Source organism: Anomaloglossus baeobatrachus, chromosome 5 (genome assembly GCF_048569485.1).
Source record: "Anomaloglossus baeobatrachus isolate aAnoBae1 chromosome 5, aAnoBae1.hap1, whole genome shotgun sequence".
Taxonomy (NCBI): domain Eukaryota; kingdom Metazoa; phylum Chordata; class Amphibia; order Anura; family Aromobatidae; genus Anomaloglossus; species Anomaloglossus baeobatrachus.
Genome location: NC_134357.1, coordinates 322023528 through 322046014, shown reverse-complemented (window position 1 = coordinate 322046014; position 22487 = coordinate 322023528). Strand labels below are relative to the sequence as shown.

The 22487-nt window shown below is 48.7% G+C and overlaps 1 protein-coding gene across 1 annotated transcript in view; it reads left to right on the top strand.

Moving 5' to 3' along the window:
• PCIF1 (phosphorylated CTD interacting factor 1) overlaps positions 1 to 22487 on the top strand; it is a 199871-nt gene that overhangs the window by 4923 nt on the left and 172461 nt on the right. The window contains exons 2-3 of the mRNA XM_075349755.1: positions 10457 to 10580; positions 10656 to 10780. Coding sequence (XP_075205870.1) covers positions 10472 to 10580; positions 10656 to 10780 — 234 coding nt within the window. The 5' untranslated portion in view covers positions 10457 to 10471. The remainder of the gene's footprint in view (positions 1 to 10456; positions 10581 to 10655; positions 10781 to 22487) is intronic.

The window sequence follows — 22487 nt, the reverse complement described above, 5'->3', positions numbered from 1 at the left end:
TGCAAACGCATCTGTTATTTTGCAGGATCCTGCACTGGATGTTTAGGGGCGGGCATTGGAGTCATGTGATCGGGAGTGAGGGGAACTAGACTGGGAGCCGGCTTCTGACAGCTGCAGACACTGGTAACCAAGGTAAACATCGGGCTTGGATACCCGATATTTATCTTGGTTACGAGTGTCTGCAGCTGCTAGGAGCAGGGCTGCCTGCACACGTAACCAACGTAAACATCGGGTAACTAAGAGAAGTGTTTACGCGATATTTACCTTGGTTACGAGTGTCCGCAGCTCTCAGGTGGGAGAGAGAGGAAGGGGAGGAAGGGGGAAAGACATAGAGAGCGAGAGCGAAAGGGTGAGGGAGGGAGGAGGAGAGAGAGACAGATCACGCGAGACTGGTTCTGGGCATGCTCGGTACTTTCTGGGCATGCTCAGTACAAAAGCAGGATCCTGTCTATCAGCACGCCAGCGTTCACCTGCGTTTGCATGCTGTTTAGTCAGGATCCGGTGACTTGCAGTATTTGGACGCAGCTCAAAAACGCTACAAGTAGCGTTTTTGAAACATGTTAAAAAACTGCAAGTCACCGGATCCGCACTATAACGCACGCAAACGCAGGTGAACGCATGTTAACGCGAGTCCATTGCAAATGCATTGAAATGAAAACGCATTTGCACTGGATCCGCTTTTCCGCTAAAAAAACGTTATGGACGGATGTTAAATAAACGTAGTGTGAAACCAGCCTTAGATGTTAGAAATGTCAGTTATTTTGCTGTTATTGTACAACACTATTTTTTTTTTTTTTTTGCATGAAATAAACGCTACGTGTGAACAAGACCTATTTGTTACTTGCGACCATCCTGGACCGGTATGAATCCCATGATCGCGTGATTGACCTTTTGAAATTTGGCTCCTTTAATTTTGTTTATTATTATAAGTAGCTGAACAGCGGCAGGCCACTGGCAATTTATTTTCATTGTGTCCTGAAAAAAAGCAGCTGTATAATCGTTGCCTAATTCTGCAGAATGAAGGACTCCTATAAGATCACCAATAACGCACCAACTCATTAGTAAGGGCTTCTGCTGCCATCTCTACACTCGCACAATGTTCCCCTGTAATGCCACATTAATCTGCACACTTTACAAGCACGCACAGCATTCTGCTACATATGGCTTTTATGTCAGAAGGTTTTGTCAAATGTAAAAAATATCCTACATTAAAAACAAGACCTGAACATCTGTGTATTTCTGCCATTTTTAGGAATTTACTCTTCACATCTGTATTGGAGCCTGCATTACAGATCCGACTAGTCTGTAAAATGTCAGACATGGCAAACCCATTATAGCGAGTGGGGTTTTTGAGCGCCGCTGGTGTCAGTCATGTGACGTATTCAGCACTTCTGTCCATTCTTTTTCTGCTCTCATGATTGAGCAGTACAATAGAGATGATTAAAGGGGTTGTCTAACTGTGTAATTTTGTTGGGGGCATGGATGGATTTCAAAATAACAACTGCAGAATCGCCTTGCATCAAACCCCTCCTTCTAGCGCAAGGTGCTCGGGAGGTCTGTGCCAGCTCACAGAATGCGAAGAGGACTGCTGGAGACAATCACTAACTTGTGTCTCTAATGACACACACTCCTCTAGTGCCCTGACCACTGCAGCCATTCACACGTGACACAGCTCTCAAGCAGCCTCTACTGGGTCCATAGCAGTGATACCTGGGTGACACACACTCCTCTAGTCCCCTGACCGCTGCAGCCATTCACAGGTAATGCAGCTCTCCCATGCAGTCTGTGCTGGGTCACATCAGGGATGCCTAGGTGACACACACTGTTCTTGACCCCTGACCGCTGCAGCCATTCACAGCATGTGCTGGGTCCACAGCAGTGATGCCTAGGTGACACATTTTTCTAGTTCCCTGACTGCTGCAACCATTCACAGGTGACACAGATCTCCCAAGTAGCCTGTGCTGGGTCCACTGTAGTGATGCCTAGCTGACATAAACTGTTCTAGTCCCCTGACCACTGCAGCCATTCACAGGTGACACAGACTTTTCAAGCAGCCTGCACTGGCTCCACGGCAGTGATGCCTAGGTGTCACACACTCTTCTAGTCCCCGATAGCTGCAGCCATTCACAGGTGACACAGAGCTCCCAAGCAGCCTGCACTGGCTCCACGGCAGTGATGCCTAGGTGACACACACTCTTCTAGTCCCCCGATAGCTGCAGCCATTCAGAGGTGACACAGAGCTCCCAAGCAGCCTGCACTGGCTCCACGGCAGTGATGCCTAGGTGACACACACTCTTCTAGTCCCCCGATAGCTGCAGCCATTCACAGGTGACACAGACTTTTCAAGCAGCCTGCACTGGCTCCACGGCAGTGATGCCTAGGTGACACACACTCTTCTAGTCCCCCGATAGTTGCAGCCATTCACAGGTGACACAGACTTTTCAAGCAGCCTGCACTGGCTCCACGGCAGTGATGCCTAGGTGACACACACTCTTCTAGTCCCCCGATAGTTGCAGCCATTCACAGGTGACACAGACTTTTCAAGCAGCCTGCACTGGCTCCACGGCAGTGATGCCTAGGTGACACACACTCTTCTAGTCCCCCGATAGCTGCAGCCATTCACAGGTGACACAGAGCTCCCAAGCAGCCTGCACTGGCTCCACGGCAGTGATGCCTAGGTGACACACACTCTTCTAGTCCCCCGATAGCTGCAGCCATTCACAGGTGACACAGAGCTCCCAAGCAGCCTGCACTGGCTCCACGGCAGTGATGCCTAGGTGACACACACTCTTCTAGTCCCCCGATAGTTGCAGCCATTCACAGGTGACACAGACTTTTCAAGCAGCCTGCACTGGCTCCACGGCAGTAATGCCTAGGTGACACACACTCTTCTAGTCCCCCGATAGTTGCAGCCATTCACAGGTGACACAGACTTTTCAAGCAGCCTGCACTGGCTCCACGGCAGTGATGCCTAGGTGAGTATGCTGTTTGTTATTTTGAAAACATCCATGCCTACATAATTATTTATTTTATTTTATTTTTTTTTTATGCACTGTACAGCCCTCTTTAAGGCTACTTTCACACATCCGTTTTTTTCCATCAAGCACAATCCGGAAAAAAACAAGTAAAACGGATCCGGTACCGCATCCGTTTTATCCCCATAGATTTGCATTGTTACCGGATTGTGCCTGATGGCTTTGCATTGCATCCGTTTTTTTCCGGATGCGGCAAAATTAATTAAAGCGGCGGCCGGAGGCAACGTATCTTTGTAACGTTTTTTTGTCCGGCAAAAAAAACGCATTGCGCCGCATCCGGCCGCTGCGGCGCATTTTTCAATGCATGCGTATGGATGCCGTATGCGGCGCGATGCGGCAAAAACCGCATCCGGCCACCGCATGCGGTTTCTTCCACTGCGCATGCTCAGTAGCGTGCCGCAACCGGAAAAAAACAGACGGGCCGCATGTAAAAACTTATGGAAAGGATGCAGTGTTTTCGCCGCATCCGTTGCATAGGTTTCACAGCCGGATTGAGCCGCACTGCTCAAACCGGATGTGTGAAAGTAGCCTAAGGCAGATGTACACTGAGCCCTTACTGTATGTTAGGAGCTTTTTCTTATGTACATTTTGTCATCTATTTCCAGTAAAATGCATACAGACATGACACATCAGATGGCTAGATGGCTACGGGATAGCTTTCTGTAGGAGCAGCCTGTTTTATTTTGAAAACATGGTTTCTCAGCTTTGTCCTGATGGATGTTTTATGGAGCCCATTAACAGATGAGCAAAGTTAACTTCACCTTACAGTTTTGGTGGGACGGGTTATGCCAATTCTAGTAATATAGGGATGGGGAATTTTGACCTGCTCAATACTTTATCGTTTAGGGCAGATAAGGCACATCTAGAGATGGCTGGCAGTGGCTTATGGCCCATTTAGACAGGCCGAACCAGGCAATTAAATGCCTGCTGATGGGCTACAGTCTGTTTTGTCAGCTGGTGTAAAAGACCAATGATGGGGACTGAACAATCACTGATACGATCAGTCTGTCCCTACACTGTACCTGTGCTACCAGTAATGATTTTATGCATGCCTAAAGGTGCTGTCACACACAGCGACGACGTCGCTGCTACGTCACCATTTTCTGTGACGTTGCAGCGACGTCGCGTCGCTGTCGCTGTGTGTGACATCCAGCAACGACCTGGCCCCTGCTGTGAGGTCGCCGCTCGTTGCTGAATGTCCAGCTTCATTTTTTGGTCGTCGCTCTCCCGCTGTGAAGCACACATCGCTGTGTGTGACAGCGAGAGAGCGACGAAATGAAGCGAGCAGGGAGCAGGAGCCGGCGTCTGGCAGCTGCTGTAAGCTGTATCCAGGGTAAACATCGGGTAAACAAGGGAAGACCTTTCCCTGGTTACCCGATATTTACCTTCGTTACCAGCGTCCGCCGCTCACGCTGCCAGTGCCGGCTCCTGCTCTGTGCACATGTAGCTACGTTATGATTGCTGCTGCTTCTGCTGTGTTTGACAGCTAAGCAGTGATCATAACAGCGACTTACAAGGTCGCTGTTGCGTCACAGAAAATGGTGACGTAACAGCGACCTCGTTGTCGCTATGTGTGAACCCAGTTTAAGGCTGGGGTCAGACTACCATATATTTGGCCTGATTAGCTTAATGACACTTGGCTCAAACGCTGATCAGAGCATGAGCCAAGTGTCATCTACTGAGATCTGATTCTTGTGCAATCAAGAATCGGAGCATAATTGTTGAGCAGATGGCGAGATTAATTTCTCCATTGTCAGTGTTGATGTATATCGCACTGCCCTCGGATGACAGGCGAGTTCAGTCCGATGTTTTCCACGCACCCATAGACCTTTATGGGTGTGCATGATCCAATATATGCTGCCATTTTTTCTAATTCCAAATTGGCCCATAATATAACATTGGTTTGAGGGCTATCCAATGTTTTATCGGATATCCCCCCGTCCATGTTATACATTCGTATGAACGAGCCCTAAAGGTAATGTTGGGCAATTATTGGCTCATCAAAATGGGACATTACTCGTCTTCCCATTGATTGCACATAAAGGCTTTGTTGAGTGGCCATGTATAAGGGGCATGCACTGGGCGCTTTCCCTACATATTACTCTACATGCAGCATGCATTTAGCTTTCCCAAACTCTGTTTATTTCTCGGCTTCATATGAAGAATAAGAGGAAAAAATGTGTCTTGTTGCATTGGATGCTGTATTACAGAACGATTCTCCCCTGAAGCACTGCCCTTAGGGATTCTCTGCACAATGTGGCACCATACGGCGGCACGCTGACAGTAGTATGGTGTACGCTGTAATGACTTTAGCTTACAACTCATTGCATCATGAAGGTGCTCAGTAATTATAAGATGATAAAAAATGACATGGAAAAGGCCCCAAGCTATACTAATGTACTTGTTAAAATGCAATCAAGACATGTACAAGTCATAACATAACCGTTTCATCTTGTTAGCATACAGGCAGGACTCACCTAATGTGTCTTAATTACACTGCGTTTATAAGTGATAATGTTTTACTATGCAGAGCGCTATAGATTGTGATGGCGCTATATGAATAAAATTGTGTGGGTTTGTAAAACATTCCCATCCTCTGTGTGATTGGAGCATTGTGTAAAACTTCCTCAAAATGTACAATGGTTACAGAATGCAATTCATGGCGTGGTGACTAATGCATGAAATTAGCATGACCAGTGTCGTCCACTTTAGTGTTTTTTTCCTGTATAGATATTGCAACATTATATATAGTATGACTATTATACCCATGAAATAGAAAACACTGATATATCCACCACTGTTTGACACATTGACGGACTTGTGTCGCCTGCTTTTCCCTGGCTGATTAGTTGAATGGAACAGCAGGTTGTAAATGCATCCTGCAGCCCTGACAAAGGTAGCAGAGCGCTGTGCTTGGCTCCTTATGTATATTGGGTGCCACAGTCTTGTGGCTAAAGGTACCGTCACACTAAGCGACGCTCCAGCGATCCCACCAGCGACCTGACCTGGCAGGGATCGCTGGAGCGTCGCTACACAGGTTGCTGGTGAGCTGTCAAACAGGCAGATCTAACCGGTGACCAGCCCCCAGCCAGCAGCGACGTCGAAGCGATGCTGCGCTTGGTAACTAAGGTAAATATCGGGTAACCAAGCGCTTGATTACCCGATATTTACCTTGGTTACCAGCGCACACAGCTTAGCGCTGGCTCCCTGCACTCCTAGCCAGAGTACACATCGGCTTAATAAGCAAACCGCTTCGCTTATTTACCCGATGTGTACTCTGGCTACGTGTGCAGGGAGCCGGCACTGACAGTGTGAGAGCGGCGGACGCTAGTAACTAAGGTAAATATCGGGTAACCAAGCAAAGGGCTTCTTGGTTACCCGATATTTACATTGGTTACCAGCGTCCGCAGAAGCCGGCTCCTGCTGCCTGCACATTCAGTTGTTGCAACAACTAAAAAATGGTCCAGGACATTCAGCAACGAGCGGCGACCTCACAGCAGGGGCCAGGTTGTTGCTGGATGTCACATACAGCAACATCGCTGTTGCGTCACAAAAACCGTGCCTCAGCAGCGATGTTGCTAGCGATGTTGCTTAGTGAGACGTGGCCTTAAGGAAGAAGGTCGGGGTGGGTCACACACCACCCAACAATTAAAGCCTGTCCAGTGGATAACCCATACCTCCCAACCGTCCCGGATACAGCGGGACTGTACCAGATTTCAGCGGGGGTCCCGGTGTCCCGATCGGGAGGCTTTTATCCCGTGGCTCCGCCCACCCGCTCTCTCCTCGTCTGACTTTGGCTCTGTGTGCTGCCGCTGATATGGGTGGGCGGCAGCAGCACTATCCTGGATGCTGGCCCTTTAAATCGGCACCTGCAGCTCAGCCCAGTGCACTCACTGCTCACTGTGGACTGTTTGTGTACGGAAGTAAATCTGTGGGCGGAGCTACCGAGCAACATGCTGAGCTCTGTCCACAGATGCAGAGACTGGAGGAAGAGGAGCTGCAGCACCAACGCTGTATGTGACCCCCCCCCCACCTACCCAACCCTCTACTCACCAGAGCTACATGCCTCCAGTCACCCCCCTCACCACATCTGTATGCCCCCCTCACCAAATTTGTATAACCCCCAGCTCCCCCACCAGATTTGTATGCCCCCCAGCACCCCCCAGATCTGTATGCCCCCCAGCTCCCCCACCAGATCTATATTCCCCCAGATCTGTATGCCCCCAGCCCCCTCCCACCAGATATGTATCCCCCAGCCCCCCCCTCACCAGATATGTATGCCCCAGCAGCCCTCTCCTCACCAGAGCTATATGCCTCCAGCCACCCCCCTTCACCAGATCTGTATACCCCCCAGCCCCCACACCAGATTTGTATGCCCTTTAGCCCCCATACCAGATTTGTTTGCCCCCCACCAGATCTATATGCCCCCCAGCATCCCCCAGCTCTGTATGCCTCCAGCCCACTCCCACCAGATCTGTATCCCAGCCCCCCTCACCAGATCTGTATGCCCCAGCAGCCCTCTCCTCACCAGAGCTATATGCCTCTAGCCACCACCCCCCTCACTAGATCTGTATGCCCCCCAGCTCCCCCACCAGATCTATATGCCCCCCAGATCTGTATGCCCGCAGCCCTCTCCTCACCAGAGCTATATGTCTCCAGCCACCCCCCTCACCAGATTTGTATGTCCCCCAGCCCCCACACCAGATTTGTATACCCCCCAGCCACCCTACCAGATCTATATGCCCCCCAGCTCTGTATGCCTCCAGCCCACTCCCACCAGATCTGTATCCCAGCCCCCCTCACTAGATCTGTATGCCCCAGCAGCCCTCTCCTCACCAGAGCTATATGCCTCTAGCCACCACCCCCCTCACCAGATCTGTATGCCCCCATCCCCCCATCGGAGCTGTATGTGGCCCCCAGAGCTGTATAAGCCCCAACACCAGAGCTATATGCCCCTTAGTAATATCTATGCTACCAGTAATTTGTATGCCCCACAGTAAAGTGTATTTCCCCCAGTAATGTGTGTATGTACCCCTTAGTAACGTGTATGCCCCTCAGTGAAAAACACAGACGTTCTTCACTGATGTGTTAAACACGCATATGTCCCTTCATACTCCGTGATTCACGGCACACAGTGGTTGTCCATGTGCAATCCATGATACGTGATCCATACTCCGTGATTGCACATGGACATATACTCACCTGCCCCCGCTCCTGCTCTCTGTGGTGCTGAAGAGTCCCGCGATTCAGGACCCAGCCACCGCTCTCTCACCTCTGCAGCTACTTCCGGGTCGGCTCTGGCTGCATAAATGAATATGCATGCCATAATGAACCGGGCAGGAAGAAGCAGAGAGCAGCTGCCGAATTCAGCATCGCTGGAGAAGGTGAGTTGAAAAAGCTTTTTATTTTAAATGTCCATGTTTTTCTGGTACGTGTTTCACGGATCACACCATAGTGTGGTTTGTGGGACATCAGTGATGCCAGAAAAAAAACCAGACATGTTTCTGTGCGGCAATCACGAATACGCATGTACGCCGCACGGAGACACGGTCAGGGAAAAATCACTGATGTGTGTGCAGACCCATTGATTATAATGGGTCTGCATAGGTCAGTGATTCTGGTACGTATAAAAAGTAGCACATACATACCAGAATCACTGACATCTGAAACAGGCCTAATATGTATGCCCCTCAAGTACTGTCTATGCCCCAAGACCCTCCTGTGCTGTATATACTGTAGCCCCCAGCCCCTCCTGTGCTGTATATACTGTAGCCCCCAGCCCCTCCTGTGCTGTATATACTGTAGCCCCCAGCCCCTCCTGTGCTGTATATACTGTAGCCCCCAGCCCCTCCTGTGCTGTGTATATACTGTAGCCCCCAGCCCCTCCTGTGCTGTGTATATACTGTAGCCCCCAGCCCCTCCTGTGATGTGTATATACTGTAGCCCCCAGCCCCTCCTGTGATGTGTATATACTGTAGCCCCCAGCCCCTCCTGTGCTGTGTATATACTGTAGCCCCCAGCCCCTCCTGTGCGGTGTATATACTGTAGCCCCCAGCCCCTCCTGTGATGTATATACTGTAGCCCTCAGCCCCTCCTGTGCTGTATATACTGTAGCCCCCAGCCCCTCCTGTGATGTGTATTATACTGTAGCCCCCAGCCCCTCCTGTGCTGTATATACAGCAGCCCCCAGCCACTCCTGTGCTGTATATACTGTAGCCCCCAGCCACTCCTGTGCTGTATATACTGTATATATACAGTGTGTATATATATATATATATATATATATATATATATATATATAATAGATAGATAGATATATATATCTATCTATCTATCTAAAACCCCCATCCTCCCTTGTGATACATACACAGCGGTGTCAGTGTGCACTGTGCGTGGCTAGGTCTGTTAAAGTGTTGCCAAGTGATCACATGCCGAGGAGAAGCTGGATAGAGACAAGCGGGGTAGGTGAGTGCGGCTGCTCCCGGCTTCCTCATGTTATTACCTCCAATATGTGTATATGTATGATGTATATATCTGTGTATGTCAGTGCAGATGACTATGTATAGATTTGTCTGTTTATATGTATTTTAGGGAATTTGTGTTCAAATATGTACTGTATATGTGCGTATGCCTGTGCCCACGATCAGGACTCACTGTGTCCTGGAGGCATCGGGTCCTGACCTGCGGGGCTGCACGTCTCCTCCGCAGGAGACCACAGCTGCCTGTGCCCACGATCAGGACTCGCTGTGTCCTGGAGGCAGCGGGTCCTGACCTGCGGGGCTGCACGTCTCCTCCGCAGGAGACCGCAGCTGCCTGTGCCCACGATCAGGGTTCAGTGCGCTGCGGTCTCCTGCTGTGTTCTCCCTACGGAGGACGCATGCAACTGCAGCAAACACTTGATATGCTGCAGTCTGGAAAGACGCTCCGCAGGTCAGTGTTTGCTGCAGAAAAAACAAGCACAATGGTTAGGAGATTTCTAGAAATCCCTCCACTGTGCTTGTACTGTACAATGCAGTGTTTTGGACACAGCAAAAACACGCTACATCCAAAATGCTGCAAATACTGATCGTGGGCACGCAGCCTTAAACAATGTAATCAGCAGTGCTGAAAAGGATTGGATGTGGGCGTGACAGATTGAAAAATGGGTGTGGTTAGTGGGCGTGGCTTAAAATTGCCGCGGCGTGCTACACGTGCCGCATACTTTGTCCCTCTTGCTCATCTTTAAATGTTGGGAGGTATGGATAACCTATTTGCACTGGCACACAATCAAGCGATGTTCCAGCACCACATGCCGCTTCTTATCCTACGTGTCCCTTCTTCCAGAGATGGTTATTATTTTGCCGATACATTAATAACATTCTTGTATACACATGGAATCTAACCATCATGTCTATAAATATGTGTCTGTTTTTCATGGCTAGATTGATCCTGCAAAAATGGCCCGGGACAACCACGGAAGTCCTCAGGAGGATGCCGCCTTGACCAGCCTGTCCCCAAGTACATCTAGCTCCCCTCAGCCTCAGCGCGCTGTCTCTGACTTGCCTGGTAAGACAAGAGCATTCATGAGGTTTTTGCTTTAAGCTGTATTATGTGTTGCTCATATCTGCCATATTTCTCTAGATGAGCTTTTGCAGGCTGGATGGGAGAAGTGTTGGAGTAAGAGGGAAAGTCGACCTTATTATTTCAATCGTTTCACCAATCAGTCGCTGTGGGAGATGCCTGTGCTGGGCCAGCATGATGTTATTGTGAGTACCAGTAATTCTGTCATTGCACACAATATTGAATCTATAAAACATCTGCGCCATATCTGATACATCATCTCTGTAACCTTAAAATGAGTATGTATTACATTTTTTTTTTTTATTCCAAAATAATCTCTATTTTCTCTCGTATCCTTTTCTTTTTAATCTATTTATTGATCACTTGCCTTAAAATAAAACAGCACAATTCATGGTAAACTTGCTACGTCCGCTGTGAGAATCACTTAACGTTTTCTGTCCAAACTCTGTCCAAACTCTGTCCAAACTCCAGTATGTGTGAACGTACCCTAAGGCCAGATGCACATGCGTATTCATTGCAGATTTTCTGCTGAGTGTGTGCAGCGTTTCCTCATTAACATCTGCACTTGTTCCTTGAGGATTTTGATATGAATTTCACGCTATACATTACAAGAATGAACACCTCAATAAAATCTGTCTAAAGAATCAACAATACTATTTTGTGTACGAAAAATTCCATTAAGTCTAGATTAGATATTTACAATCTCACTAATTTAGCTGATTCTGTTATGCTTTGTTTCTTCCGCACAGAACATCTCCTGGAAATTTTGCATCATGTGCATCTGACCCTAGGGTGCCCATATACTGTATGTAATGTTGGTGCATTCTGCGGATAGGAATAATTTTGGATTTCAGTTTCTGGTTAACATGGTAAATTCTTTTTTTTTTTTTTTTTTTGTGCTTCACATATGCTTATTCTTGAAACTATAGAAATTTGCAGTAAACCAATATATGGTTTTGCCCTGCAGTTGCCACAATGTGCCCAAGTGAAATGTGTGCATTAAAGGATATGGATACAGTTGGTGATAGCTAGAGATATCTATCAAATTATATATATATATATATATATATATATATATATATATATATATATATATATATATATATATATATATATATATATATATATATATATATATATATTACACGTTGAGAAATATTGGTACAGTGATACAAGTTTTGACATGTTAGTTGTTTGCCAAACTATATAATCAATATGGGCTTGAAGTGCAGACTGGTCAACTTTTATTTGAGGGTATTCACATCCTAATTTAGGGGTTTATGAAATACAGCTCTTTAATATGTAGCTGTCTCTTTCTTTTTCAAGGGACCAAAAGTAATTGGTTAGTTATCTCAAAAGCTCTTTAATGAGCTGAATGGGCTGCTCCCTGATTAATACATCATCAATTAAGCATGTAAAAGGTCTGGAGCTGATTCCATGTGTGACATTAGCATTTGGATGTTGTTACTGTGAACCAACAACATGAGGTCAAAGGAGCTCTCAACAAAAGAGAAAATAAATCATCATTTAGCTGAAAAAAAAGAAGAAATCCATCAGTGATAGCAGAAATGTTAGGAGCGGCCAAATCAAGAATTTGGTACATTGTGGAAAAAAAAGTGCACTGGTGAGCTTGAGAACTCAAAAAGGCCTGGACATTCACACAAGACATCAGTGGTCGATGATCGGAGAATCTTTTCCTTAGTGAAGAAAAACCCCTTAAAGGGAAACTGTCACCTGAATTTTTGCTATGAAACTAAGAATCCCCTTCTGCAGCTCCTGGGCTGCATTCTAGAAAGGTTCATCTTCCTACTGGCCCCCCTTTCAGACCTAAATAAACACTTTATAAAATCTTACCTTTTGGTATGCTAATGAGCTTTGCTGGCCACGGGGGCGGGCTGTATTTCTTCCGTTATTTCCTCTCCTGACGCTGTTAGACGCCCCCTGTGTTGATTTACATCGATGAGGCCGCCGCCCTCATGTTATGCAAGGCTCTTGAAGTCTCGTGCATGCCCAGTGACACTGTCGCGGGACTGAGCGCTGTTCAAATTGCGAACGCCGGTGATGTAATTGCGCAGGCACGAGATTATGGGCGGCCCTGTGAATGTCATCATCAGCGTCATCCAAGTACCCGCCCATAATCTCGTGCCCGCGGTAATAGGTAACGTGTATATGGCCAGCGCTAGCGCATAACGGTGGAGGCAGAGAGAAAAGTGCGGGCACGAGATTATGGGTGGGTACTTGGATGACGCTGGTGATGACATTCACAGCGCCGCCCATAATCTCGCGTCTGTCTGCGCAATTACATCACCGGCACTTGCGATTTGAATGGCGCTCAGTCCCACGATAGTGCCACTGGGCTTGCGCGAGACTTCAGGAGCCTTGCGTAATATGAGGGCGGCGGCCTCATCGATGTAAATCAACACAGGGGGACAGCGTACAGTGGCAGGAGGGGGAATAACAGAAGAAATACAGCCCGCCCCCGTGGCCAGCAAAGCTCATTTTAAAATCTTACCTTTTGGTATGCTAAAGTGTTTATTTAGGTCTGAAAGGGGGTCCAGTAGGAAGATGAACCTTTCTAGAATACAGCCCAGGAGCTGCAGAAGGGGCTTCTTTTAGTTTCATAGCGAAAATTCAGGTGACAGGTTCCCTTTAACAGCATTCACCCACGTGAAGAACACTGTCCAGGAAGTAGGTGTGTCAGTATCTTAAGTCAGATGTGCCTAATTGCAGTCCCCGAGAGCCACCAACAGTGCATGGTTTCAGTGTTTCCTAGTATTGCATCGGGGATAATTTAATCACCTGCACAGGTGATAATTCCATCATCTGTGCCTACTAGGAGACCCTGTTGTGCACCCCTGAACTAAGTCTACCATTTATAAAAGACTTCATGGGAGTAAATACAGTTTATTCACCACAAAGTGCCTTAAAAATGGAAAGGCCAAATTAGACTTTGCCCCCCAAAAATCTAAATAAGCCAGCCCAGGTTAGGAAAAACATTCGGACAGATGAAACTAAGATCAACCTCAACCAGAATGATGGGAAGAAGAAAGTAAGGAAAGGTTTGGAGCTCTCCATGATCCAAAAGACATCGCATCCTCTGCAACACATGATGGAGGCAGTGTGATGGCCGGGCATGCATGGCTTCTAATGGCCCTGGGTCACTGGTCTTTTTTGATGATCAGACAGAAGCAGCCAGATGAATTCTGACATGTACAGGGCTACACTTTCTCCTCAGATTCATTCAAATGCAGCAAGGTTGATTGGACGCTTCACAGTACAGATGGGTAATTACCCAAAACATATTGCGGAAGCAACCCAGGAGATTTTTAAGGCAAAGAAGTGGAATATCCTGCAATGGCCGAGCCAATCACCAGATCTCAACTCCATCGACCATGCATTTCTCTAGTCCCTTCCACGACAGCATAGGAGGTTGTCTCTCCACGCCCTAATTGGGACAGGAAGTTCAAGAGGTTTAAAAGGACCCTCCCACCTCCCATAGCCAGTGTCTTTCCTGTCCCCATGGGGCATGGAGAGGTTTTGTTTTTTCTCCTATGCTGTGGTGGCCGGCGAACTGCAGTATATTTTTTTTTTTTTTTTTTCCCCCTATTACCTTCAGCCGGACGGCATCGGTCGGGCCTTCACCGCTCCTCCCTTGCTGTTCCCTCACGCTGTGGGGGACCGCTGCTCCAGCCTTCCGGATCCTCCTGAGGGGTGATGCAGGCTGTTGAGCTCCCCGGCCGGCGTCCTCCCTGAGCCGCCGGCCGCCTCCCGCATGCACGCTGCCGGAGCGATCCGGAAGTGCTCCCGGAGGCGGGACTTCTGGTCTTGCGGACTTCCGGTCGAGCGCTTCCGGTTTGCGGAGGCAGCGTGGAGGCACGCCGACTGCGACTCGACCTGCCCAGGACCGGATGCGGGAGGCGGGGAAACGTGCACCGTCACTGGGGAGGCAGGCCCTTGTCCATAAGGGCTGCCACGAAGACATCAGATCATGGTAAGACCGTGCTCCCTGTCATGTCTTCCGCTGCAGCTGCCTCTGCAGAACCCAGTGTGCCCCCTGCTACTGTGAGTATGGAGGGGTCTGGTCCCTCGGACATAGGTCTCATCAGTGATTATGGCTCTCTGCTCTGTGTTTTCTAGGAGGACAAGGCCACCAAGAAAACTGACAGAAATGAGAAATCAGAGAAGCCTGAGAAGTCAGAAAAAACTGACAAGTCCGATAAGCCTGATAGACCTGACAGAGTGGACAAAATTAAAAAATGTCCCATCTGTATAAAGAAGCTCCCTGCAGTATGGGATAAAAAGCTTTGCCAGCAATGTACGGACCAGGTTATTAGGGCCGAACAACCATCTCTGATAGATGAGTTGCGGTCCATGATGAAACAGGAGATTAGGGCCTCACTGGCTTCTCTCCCTGTGCCTGGCCCTGTTCCTGGCCCTGTTCCTGGCCCTGTGCCTGGCCCTGTTCCTGGCCCTGCTCCTGGCCCTGCTCCTGGCCCTGCTACTGGACCCTCTCCTCCAAAAAAGAGGAGACTCCAGTCGACCCCTTCTGATCAGGAGGACGCTGATTCCACCTCTGAGGGTCCTGATGAAGGATTTCCATCTGGGGGGTCTGACCAGTCCTTTCTTTTTCACTCAGAAGAGTTGGGGGATCTTATTGAGGCAGTTCGGAGCACTATGGGTTTAGAGGAAGTGCAGTCTCTTCCTTCAATCCAGGACGAAATGTTTGCTGGCCTGAAGTCAGTCAAACAGTTGGGATTCCCAGTTCATGCCAATATATTGGATATTGTTTCTCAGGAATGGGAATGTCCTGAGAGGCGGGTACGGAGTGACCTTAGACGCCGGTTTCCTCTGGAACCTTCGGGACTACATTGGGAGATCCCAAGAGTAGACGTTCAGGTGGCTAGGGTAGCTAAGCAAACGGCTCTTCCCTTTGAGGATACTTCCCAACTGAAGGATCAAATGGATAGGAAGGTAGAGGGCCTGATGAAGCGGTCCTGGGAGGCATCGTCTTCCTCTATTCAAGCCAACATTGCCTCCACCTGCGTATCCAGGTCCCTAATTAGGTGGTTGGACCAGTTGGAGGCTCATATTTCCCAAGGGACCCCTAGGGAGGAATTACTGGAATCCCTTCCCTTGCTTAGGAAGGCTACCTGTTTTCTGGCAGATACCTCGGTGGAATCTGTCCGCCTGGCAGCCAGGACCTCGGTGCTTTCTAACTCTGCCCGACGTGCCCTCTGGCTTAAGGCCTGGAGTGGAGACTCCACCTCTAAAATGAGGCTTTGTTCCCTTCCTTTTAAAGGGGATTTGGTGTTTGGACCTGCCCTGGATGATATCCTGGACAAGGCGACTGATCGTAAGGCCTTGCCCGATCCTAGACCTACCAGGAAGCGGTCCTTCCGTCCCTCGATGCCTCAGGCCTCCCAGCCCAGAGGGAAAGGGAAGGCAGGCAGGTGGAGCTATCCCAAAGGTAGAGGGAGAAACATCCTCATCCCTCCACATCAGCAACGTCCTCAGCAGGACAAGCAGTGACTCGGCCCGGGTGGGGGGAAGACTCTCAGCGTTTCTTACCCAGTGGCAGTCCATAACCTCTTGCCAATGGGTTCTGAAGATCATCTCGGATGGTCTTCTCATAGAATTCCTTTCCCCCCCTCTTCCGGGTCTCCGAGTCACTGCGCTGGCATCGCCGGGTTCACAGACTCTGTTGTACACAAAGATTTTAGAGTTAGTGCACTCGGGGGTCGTTTCCCCAGTCCCGAGTCGGGAAGAAGGGATAGGACACTACTCCCGTCTCTTCCTGGTCAAGAAGCCATCCGGCGACGTCCGTATAATTATCAATTTAAAAAGTCTAAACCGTCAGGTCAGGTACCGGCGGTTCAAGATGGAGTCGGTGAGATCAGCTATTCCCCTGATAGGTCTACACCACCAGATGGCCTCTATCGATCTGAAAGATGCCTACTTCCATGTACCCGTCCATCCGGGACACAGACAATACCTCAGGTTTGCGGTGCTTCACGGGGAAGAAGTACTTCATTTCCAATTCAATGTACTTCCCTTCGGGATCTCCTCAGCTCCAAGGATCTTCTCCAAGATCATGGCAGAGGTGGTCGCCTTTATAAGATTGCAGGGTATCTGTCTAGTTCCGTATCTGGACGACTTTCTTCTCATGGCTCCGTCTGCTCCAACCCTCCGGAGCCATGTGGAGAGGTCTTTGGGAATCCTTCGGTCTCTGGGATGGATTCCCAATCTCAAAAAATCACAGTTAACCCCCTCCTCCACACGGCAGTTTCTCGGAGTGCTGCTGGACTCCGACAGACAGGCATCTTTTCTCCCAGAGGGCCACAGGATAGCTCTGTTATCCAAAATCTCGAAGCTCCGCAGGCAGGCTCGCCCAACGCTTCGAGCGGCTATGTCGGCCCTGGGTTCCATGACATCCTGCATCCCCTCGGTCAGGTGGGCTCAGGCCCATTCTCGGTGTCTCCAGGATCATATCCTGACACACTGGGACAGACTCCCGTCATCCCTAAACAGAAGGTTTCGCCTCTCGGAGTCCGTCTCCTCATCCCTTCTCTGGTGGCTGAGTCCCGCCAACCTGCAGGTGGGGGTTGCCTGGACTCAGAAACCCCTGGTTACACTGACCACAGATGCCAGCCTACGTGGATGGGGGGCAATGGTGGCAAATTCCCCATTTCAAGGGGTCTGGAGTCCTTACGTCAGCTCCCAATCCTCCAACTACCGGGAGCTCAGGGCAGTCAGGGAAGCCCTCCTTGCGGCTCAGGACCTCGTCCGGGACTCTCACGTCCTGGTATATTCAGACAATGTCACAACAGTGGCACATCTCCGCCATCAGGGCAGTACACGCTCCGGCGCCCTGAAGTCGGTATCCTCCCGAATCTTTCAATGGGCAGAACAATCTCTGCTCTCCCTTTCTGCGGTCCATCTGAAGGGCTCCCTCAATCTTCAGGCGGATTTCCTGAGTCGTCGGGATGTTCATCCAGGGGAATGGAGCCTGGATCAGGCAGTGTTCTGCTCTCTAGTGGCAAGGTGGGGTGCACCAGAGGTGGACCTCTTTGCCTCAGCAGAGAATCGCAAGGTCGCAACATATTTCTCCCTGAACCCAAGGGACGAGGCTTTAGGGGTTGACGCTTTCTGCCACAGTTGGTCCTTTCGCCTCGCTTACGCGTTCCCCCCTCTTCCTCTTCTCGCACGGGCCCTGAGGAAGATCAGAGACGAGGGGGTCCCAACTATACTGGTAGCCCCTCTGTGGCCCCGGAGGAGTTGGTACAGCTTGGTCATGACGCTAGGAATCGACGGCCCAGTCCTCTTAGGTTCGGACCCCAGCTTACTGTCACAGGGTCCGATTTTCCATCCGGCTCCTCAGAAACTCAACTTGGCTGCCTGGCTTCTGAGGCCCGGGCACTTGAAGGCTCAAGGGCTTTCTGACAAAGTTGTGGCTACGCTGCAGAAGAACCGTAAACCTGTGACTAATAGTATATACAACAAAATCTGGAAGAGATTTTCCTCCTGGTGTGGTTCTCGGCCTCCTGACCCTTTTCGGCCTAATATTGCGCAGATTCTGGACTTTCTCCAAAGTGGTTTAGACTTAGGTCTTAGGCCCAGCTCCCTGAAAGTTCAGGTGTCAGCACTCAGTGCAGTCTTTGACACGGCTCTGGCAGATCATCGTTGGATCCGTCGGTTCTTTGTGTCCGCTGGTAGACTCTGTCCACGTCGGAGGGTCCTGACGCCTCGCTGGGATCTCAATGTGGTCCTTACAGGACTATCTCAATCTCCGTTTGAACCTCTGTGCTCTTGTAACATTCGTTCCCTTTCTCACAAGACTGCTTTTCTTGTGGCTATTACATCTGCTCGCAGAGTCGGCGAACTTCAGGCTTTGTCTGTTAGGGAACCTTATCTGACCATCAGAGATGACAGCATTGTTTTTCAGCTGGACCCTTCCTTCCTTCCCAAGGTGGTTTCGGATTTTCACCGTTCGCAGTCCATCGTCCTGCCTTCATTCTGTCAGAATCCTCGGACTCCGGGTGAGGAAGTGTTTCATTCTTTGGATGTCCGTCGGATAGTGTTGCACTACCTAGAGGTTACTGCTTCTTGGCGCCTTGATTCTAACCTGTTCATCCAGCCCTTTGGCCGCAATAAGGGCAAGAAGGTGGCTAAGTGTACAGTCGCCAACTGGATTGTGCGAGCAATTAGAGATGCATACCTCGCTCAGCATCTCTCTCCGCCTACTGGATTCACGGCGCACTCCACCAGGGCTACCTCTGCCTCCTGGGCCGAACGGGCAGGGGCCTCCCCTGAGCAGATCTGCGAGGCGGCTACGTGGTCTTCGCTCCATACCTTCACGAAGCATTTTCGTCTGGATCTGGATTCCAACAGGGATTTGGCCTTTGGCAGGAAAGTCCTGCAGGCTGTGGTCCCCCCCTAGGTATCAATTCTTTGGTATTCCTCCTATGCTGTCGTGGAAGGGACTAGAGAAATAAGAATTATTCTTACCGATAATTCGCTTTCTAGGACCTTCCACGACAGCAGGTAATTCCCTCCCCTATGTATTCATGTATTCCTGAATGTGTAGTACTTCTCATATGCTATGGATTCTTTGTAAGACACTGGCTATGGGAGGTGGGAGGGTCCTTTTAAACCTCTTGAACTTCCTGTCCCAATTAGGGCGTGGAGAGACAACCTCCTATGCTGTCGTGGAAGGTCCTAGAAAGCGAATTATCGGTAAGAATAATTCTTATTTCATATGCTTAAGACAAAACCTAAGACAAAAAGACCCACAATCAAGTAACAAGTGAAGTCCATTGCAGTGAAGACCTGGCAAAGCATCACAAAGGAGGAAACCCAGTGTTTGGTGACGTCCATGGCTTCTAGACTTCAGCCAGTCACTACCTGCACAGGATTCTCCACAAAGTATTAAGAATGACCATGAAGATTCAGTCACTGTTCAAATACTTATGGATGTAACTGATATATATATATATATATATATATATATATATATATATATATATATACACACACACACTAAATTTGTGCAGACAACCTGTAGGCATTTCACATTTTTGGCATCCTAGCCAATAAGCCATATGACACTTAAATTAAACATAACATTGCGCATGTGAACAACCAGAATATCTAAGAACAAGTACAATGAAACGTTTCTGTTTCTTTACAAGCAATTTTCTGTTCTTCCCATATAACAACCTGGAAATAAGCCTTTAAGTAAAAGAATAAAAAAATGGTACTGTAGGTGTCTACAGTGGAAACTTGGTTAACGAGAATGATCCGTTCTTGGATTGTGCTTGTAAACCAAGTTACTCGTTCAGCAAAGCAAGATTTCCCATAGGAAATCATTGCAATGCAGACAATTCGTTCCACAACTTGTTAAATGTCCCATCCTGGTCCCCTATTCTATCATTCCACACACGCACAAACATACACAAGCACGCACGCACATGCACATATTATGCTCACCTTACCTTCCGTTCCATCGCCGGCCTCCTGGGATTTGCTGTTCACTAGTACGGGCTGTGTATCTGGTAGCCATCGCGACGAGGGAGGAACTTCCGCACCCAGAGCGCTGACGTCAAAGGCAGGAGCCGCTTGCCTCTGATTGGTCAGCGTGCTGCCTTTGAGTAGTGGCTGACAGCCGAAGTTCCTGCCTCGTCGTGATGCTTGCGGATACACATCATGGAGCGGCGAACTACAAGACCCAGGAGACCGGCGATGGAACGTAAGGTAAGCATAGTGTGTGTGTGTGTGTGTGTGTGTTTTGTGCGTGTTTGTGTGTGTTTGGACTGAAAGCGGGTCAGAGCGCGGTGGATGTACAGAACCGGAAGTGTGTGCGGTGAGTATTTTGCTCGTACAGCAAAGCGGTCACGTAAACAGAGTTACAAATTTACAGAAAGCTTTGCTTGTTAAGCGAAATTCTCGTTAACTGGGTTACACGTTAAGCGAGGTTCCACTGTATATCCATAAAAGCTAACTATATAGGATCTGCATAGTCCTGCTAATATGTGAGGTCCTGGCCCTCAGGCCTGCATATACTGCTCAAAACCAGAGATGAGCGAATCCGAGGTTCAGTGTTCATAGAAAACACAGACCTTACGTAAAAAAACAGGGTTCAATTCGGAGTCTGGGAGCTTTACATATGAACACCACGCACATGAGCATCACTGTACTCTTGGTGGTCAGACCAGTGTGAGTCACTTGCAGTTTTTGAATGGCTGGCACTGGGGGCATTAACAGCGTGATCAGATAGAGTGTGCACCAAGAAAAAAGAAATCCCGCCCCTGGAAATGTTCTGTTTATGGCTGGCTGCATGTGGGTGCAGACCCGAACTGCCCAATAAGTGACTTCCAATGGGGTTCAGGTCAAGTCCGGGTCCCAAACTGATCTTAATTTAAAATTCGTCTGAACCTGCCAAACTTAACTTCCTTGGGTCCGCTCATCTCCACTCAGAACAACTCTCTCAAGTGCGCAGTTCCTGCAGGAGCGTGCCTATATATTGTCGTGCAAGTTCAATAGGAAACCTATGGGTTTGTACAATACTCCGAGGAGCTGTACGCTTCAGAGCAATGTTTTTTAGAAGCATTATGTAGTCGCAATAATATATAAGGCTATGTGCCCACGCTGCGGAAAATGCGCGGATTTTGCCGTGGATTTTCCAGAAATCTGCAGCACAGCTACTCCTCAGCCATTTCTGTGGCATTTGGGAAATGCTGTGCCCACGCTGCGGATTTTTCCGCAGTTGAAATCGTTCGGATTTTCGTGCGGAAAAATCTGCAGCATGTCAATTATTGTTGCGGATTTCTCCGCAGGGTCCCATATACTTACCTGCCTTGATAGAGACCCGAGTCACTTTCTCCGTCCGGTGTAGCGGCAGCAGCGCGGTAGATCCAGCCAGGTACAGGAAGGAAGAGGTGGGCGGGGCCTGCACGAGCTCCGGTCATGTGACAGCCGGAGCTAGTTCAGGCCCGCCCACCTCCAGCACAGTGAACCAGACGCTGCCTGACAGTGACCCAGCCGCCGGAAAGCGAGGTGCTGCATGATGGAGGTAAGTATGAACACCCCGATCACTGCAGCACTTGTTCTGCATTGAGGATGCAGTGCCGAAGCCATGGTACTGTATCCTCAATGCAGAATGCCCGCACCATATCCGCACGACATTCCGCTGTATATCCGCAGCATTGAAACAGAGAAAGTTCTGTTGCGGATTTCTGGGAGCAGCTGCGGAATGTCTTGCAGATATATCCGCAGGACAATGTCCCCGTGGACACATAGCCTAAGAGGTTGTTTCTGCAAATGATCGTTCCCCTAAAAATGTCATCCTTATTACAAAACTTACAGTGAACTACAGTATTATATTTGTGTATTAAAGAAATAGTTTGGGGAATTTGTTCACAACAAATCATTTGTATCCAAACTTTTGTCTGGTCACAACCGGTATGCTCAGCAATTTCACGAATTTTACCATGGCATGTGAAGGTAAGGGGTTGTTTTTTTAGAGAATTTCCTTTTTGTAAGGCTAGTATCACTCGAGCAAATAAAAATCATATCAGTCTGACTTTCTTCTAGAAAAGTGGTGCGATTTTTCTCGTCACTTGTCATCCATTGCTGTTCTGCAATCTATTTTTTTTTTTTACAACAGGAACTTTTAATAATATATAAGACCACCTACAGTTTCTTATGTTAGAGAATTGTAAAGTATCTGTGGCATCCAATCTTTTTTCTTCCACCTAGATACTTGAACTTCTCTGTCATTCATTTTTTGGAGGAAACTCGAGCATGCTGCCATTTTTTTTTTTTTTTAAAATACAAATTTTGCCAGTAAGGCTGGGGCCACATGGGGGACTAATGCATGACGACATTCTGCTGCCA